The sequence below is a fragment of the Arachis duranensis genome, chromosome 2 (assembly GCF_000817695.3).
Source record: "Arachis duranensis cultivar V14167 chromosome 2, aradu.V14167.gnm2.J7QH, whole genome shotgun sequence".
NCBI lineage: Eukaryota > Viridiplantae > Streptophyta > Magnoliopsida > Fabales > Fabaceae > Arachis > Arachis duranensis.
The window spans coordinates 68,660,008-68,665,142 of NC_029773.3; the positions used below are offsets into that span (position 1 = coordinate 68,660,008).

General features: G+C 30.9%; 1 protein-coding gene across 1 annotated transcript; it reads right to left on the bottom strand.

The window, feature by feature from the left end:
- Window positions 1-2,582: 2,582 nt before the first annotated feature.
- LOC107474781 (60S ribosomal protein L13a-4) lies at window positions 2,583-4,989 on the bottom strand. The gene is made up of 4 exons (XM_016094418.3): window positions 4,593-4,989; window positions 3,642-3,758; window positions 3,411-3,498; window positions 2,583-2,942 (listed from the first exon to the last, which is right to left on the bottom strand). The coding sequence occupies exons 1-4, from the start codon at window positions 4,862-4,864 to the stop codon at window positions 2,799-2,801; spliced, it is 621 nt and encodes a 206-aa protein (XP_015949904.1). The 5' UTR covers window positions 4,865-4,989; the 3' UTR covers window positions 2,583-2,798.
- Window positions 4,990-5,135: the final 146 nt, after the last annotated feature.

Below are 5,135 nucleotides of genomic sequence, written 5' to 3' on the forward strand. Positions count from 1 at the left end.
ATTTCGTCAAAGACTTTAATGTATTTTTTTAGTGGAGTCCTTGTTGATTCTTTCTCATTTTTGAAAATATATATGTATTTTAATAATTCTTAACAAATTTTAATCATCATATTAGTTGCTAACATTTTATTTTGTTAAAAAAATCAATTCTCACATCAAATTTTGATAAAAAAAAAATATTAACAAATCAATCTCTATGTTATCAATTGATCAACAGCAAATTTTTATTTCAGGCATTATTTTGAGGGGAAAAAATATGAATCAAAATCAAACTTCACCCTAAAATAACATGAGACAAAACCTATTTTTAGTATATTAAGGAGTAAATGTTCTTAAGGATAAAATAAGGTTAATGTTCAAATTCGTCCTTAAAAGATAAACTGTTAGTCAAATTAGTCATTCCGTCAATTGGATGATGACGTGTCACATTAAGTGCCACGTGGTATGATGACATGACACGCCATGTGGCAGGTCAGTGCCACGTGTCACTTGACATATAAAAAAATTTTCTATTAGTCAAAATATTCTTTGAAAGTCCAAACGTAAGTCATTTTCATTCCTCAAATTTTAAAAATTAGTCAAACTAGTCCTTATATAATTTTTTTTATTTTTTTCATAAAATTATCTCTATCTTTTAATTCTTCTCAAAATCTCTCTTATTCTTTTCTATTCTAAAATCTTTTTTGTTACGTTACTACATTTTGCTGGAATATATATATACTCAAAATTGAAATGTATGTATTTATTAACCTAAACAAAGTTATATGCTCAAAATTAAAATTTATGTATGTTAACCTAAACAAAGTTATACCACTATTTTTTTCTACTACATCTTTTTTTTCCCATTACGGTATTACTTATATATAGGAGGTAATGGTAGTGATAATAGAGTCAAAATTCAAGAAGATCCACAAATTTTGCTTCAATTCCAAACTTTACAAAATATTAAAAATTTGTTGGTTAATTATTATTATTATAAATGAATTGCTTTTTAAGCGTCATATGTGTAAACATCATAATAAATTTTTGTGTGTTTCATATGTTTGAGATAGATTATATAATTTTTCTTTTAATTTCACAAATCAATGAGATAAAATGAAATAGGAAACATTATACCTATGCATAACATAAGCTACTCTGCACTAGTACATTATATAAATAGATATGCTTCGTATTAAAATAAAATTCCTTTTGTTTTAAATGAAATATTTAAAAAATTATATTAGAATATTAAGATTCAAAAAGTGATTCCATAAACCAGTTTTTCAATTATTGAGTTTTACTATATAAATTAAATAATAATAAAAATTATAATTTTAAAAAATTTAAAAGATTTAAAATTTAAAATAATTACTATATTATTTAGTAAAATTTAAAATATTAAATTTTTAAATATATAATCAACAATAATTTGATAAACTCATTTAAATAAAAAAATTCACATAAAAAATTATAATTTAAAAATGTAAAATTTTAAAATACAAATGACAAAATAACTTTAAAAAAATTTAATTATTTTTATTATTTTATGTAAAGAGAATTTTGTTTATTAAGGTTTAAAAAATAATATTAAAATTAATAGTATAAAAAATATTATAAATTTAATATTATTAAAAAATTATATAAGGACTAGTTTGACTAATTATTAAAATTTGAGGGATGAAAATAACTTACATCTGGACTTTCAAGGACTATTTTGACTAATAGAAAACTCTTTTATATGTCAAGTGACATGTGGCGTACCACGTGTTATTGACCTGCCACGTGGCGTATCATGTCATCATACCTCAGGGACGAAAATGAAAATCGCGTGATCTTTCAGGGACGAATTTAAACATCAACCCGATAAAATAATGTATAAAAAAATACAAGGGAGGGTACATGCAAAAGTAGATTTGGCTGTGAGAAACAAAGTATGTCATTCTTGTTTTTGGATGCAAAATATTCTCATCCCTCTCTAGTTTTCTAATTTTGATTTGCACTTGGATTTCGATCTGGAATGTCATGATTATTAGACATCGTAGTAACTTTACGTTGTTATTTTCTGTTGGTGAAATTAATGTTTTTCTTCATTAGAAATTAATAATTGAAAAGATAACTTTTAGACGAAAGTTGCAACGGATGTGTACTATTTGAACTGTTTTTACCCATTTAACGCAACCAAATTCCATGTCCAGACATTTATAAGTTTTTCTTTTTAAAAAATGGACAATTTGGCGAGGGCGTTTCCACCTAATACGAAGAGCCAATGAGCTAATTAATATTAACAAAACACGTCCAAAAGAAAATACCCCAACTCAATTTGACTCCAAATGAACAAGACTAATCCAAAGGCAATACCCTAACTCAATCATCTGTCCTCCTTTCTCTTCCGCCATAACCAACCCCATCCGACAAACACATCAAAATTGTGCTTCCTACAAGTGCGACCAACTACTTTTCATAGCAAAAATTCACTTTTACCATTTTATGATAAATTTACTATTGTCCCTCATATCTACCTTGTGCAATGGACATTCAATGTTTCACACCAAATTCAAACAAATATTGATAGTAGCCAATCAAAAGTGGTCTAAAGGGAATTGATAATAATACGTAGCTTTCTTGAAGGCGTGTGTACCATATAACCCAGTACGAAACGAAGATTCTACAAAAGCAAAAATAAATAGCTTCCAAGATGATCATATCATATTCCAGGGTTCAACGACAAAATCAACAGCCAACAAAATTGAAAGGGGTAGTTCAATTAGGTATACCTCAGAAAAAGAAAAATAATCAAAACACTAGAATAAGACTACTCAGTATTTGACTGGAGCAAGGATATCAAGTTGGGACCCAAGCTTCTCCTCAGCAACCTTCTCAGCTTTCACCCTCAATTTGTTGAGCTGCTTCTTTCTCTCGTACAACAAATGTGCCTTCTCCTTTCTCTTCTTCTCCAGCTCCTGTGATTGATAAGATAATTACTTGCTTTAGCAAACATAATTCTTTCCCCTTTTGAAAGCAAAAGATTAAAGCAAATAGAACATTCTTCCATTCAATTTTATTTGTCAGTCACTACTTAAAACATAACTGAATAAATATATCTTGATAAAATTCTATTTATAGATACATTGATTTATGTATCGAAGTGTTGATGTCAGTTCCAAATCAAAAGGAAATGGGAATAACAAATTTCAAACAAATAATTTCCATTCATGTTTGAGCTGAACAAAAAATGTACATAACAAGGCAGAACATTTTTCTTGATTACACATTCCAAAACTATTGAAAACTCATTGCAATAAGCATAAATGACGAATAAAAACAGCAAATCTTGGGGAAATTGAAGTACATCAATTTCTAGGGAAATGGACAAATAAAATATGAGAACAAGCATAAAGGAAGCAGATGCTCAGAAAGCAATGACTTACAGTGATGGTATCGTAGTAGTTCCATCCAACCTCAGATGACAATCTACCAAGCAAGCAGAATTTGTGTCCCTTCTGAAGCCTCAGAACCCTGATTCCATTTATTAGTTTAATCATCAGTGCTCATAACAGTAAGGATAAATAATTAAGAAAATTAGAGTAATACTTACTGAACTGTAAATTTTAATTCATTATTAATTTATTATCAAAACTACAAAAAAGTATAGAACTTACTTCAGAGCATCAGGGATGACCATCCTCTTTGTCTTGTCATAGGGAGGAGGGATTCCCTCAAAAACCTTCAAACGAGCAAGTGCAGCTTCCCCACGCTTTGTCTTGTGTGGTATCATACTACAAAACAGAAATTTTTCCTTCTCAGAAACTTTCTCACGAGTAAAATAGATTGTAGATTCTTCTCTGATAACATAATAATTGAGTTACTTCCCAAGAAATTTTCAGCAGGTCATGATTTGAAAAAAACATGTATATTAAAAAATGCATATGATAAAGATACTTAAGCTAACAACAGACATTTTATACAAAACTAACCATGATCACAAGACACTACCGAATCTACCAGGTGCTCTCATCAAATAACCAACCATAACAACTACCTCCCTATGACAATACAAGCTCAAAGACTACCGCTTCAAAACCAGGTTTCTTTCTGTCATTATCACCATTAATCAGTATACTTCTACAGCCATTTTGACAAGCAAAGATTTTGCTTAGCAAAATAAAGAATTAAAAATTGAGAAACTAGATGGATCATCTACACACTAACTACCAAACAACCAAACCAAGAGCAATCTATATATAAATATATAAATAGGCATAAAAGAAAACTCTTCAACGTCAAACCACTTTCCTTCAACAGATTACGTTAGTCCAAATGTAACAACAATTAAGAGAAAAGTATAATTCATCCACGGATCATTCATTCAAACAATAAAAACCAAAAATCAAATGTCAAATCGTGCCAACAAAAATTCATTCTTCCCTTCAAGTTATACAGCTTCATTCCATAACTCAATTTAAAAACCTTCAAACAAAAGGTAATTAAACAAAAAGGATAATTCATCATCCAATCGAAACCCGTTTCCCATAGTGCAGATTCAAACAAAATAATTATAAACAAAAACTGCCAAAACATTCCAGGTGAAACTAGAAAAATGACGAGTTTACCCTCGAACGGTGCGCCAGAAGATCTTAGAAGGAGCACGGAAATGGATGGGACCATGAGAGGGCTTAGTGTTCATCCTCTTACGGAGGAACCTCATATACTTCATTTTCTGTCTCACAAGCCCACCGGAAATGCAGATCTCCTCGCACCTAACCACCACAACCTTCTGACCATTGAGAAGCTCCTTCGCCACTATCGACGCCAGACGACCAAGCATGTGGTGCCTTGCGTCCACCACCACCCGTGATGCGCATATCCCTGAACCCGACACCATTGTCGCCTTCTTCTTCTTCTTCTACCCTCTTTCTCTTGAATGCGGGGATGCGAGAGAAGAAACCCTAATTCCTGAAAGGCTTTTTATTTTGCTGCAGCTGTGGAGTGAAATATATATGAGACAGAAAGAGAGAGAGTGAAGGGGAGAGGGGGAAGCCAGGAACTAGGGTTTTAGTTTGGGTGGGGACCGTGAGTGTTGGGCTTTTTGTTTTATTTGTTTATTGACAGCAAGCAATAAGGGCTGCTCGATCCAAAAACAATCAATTTTAGAA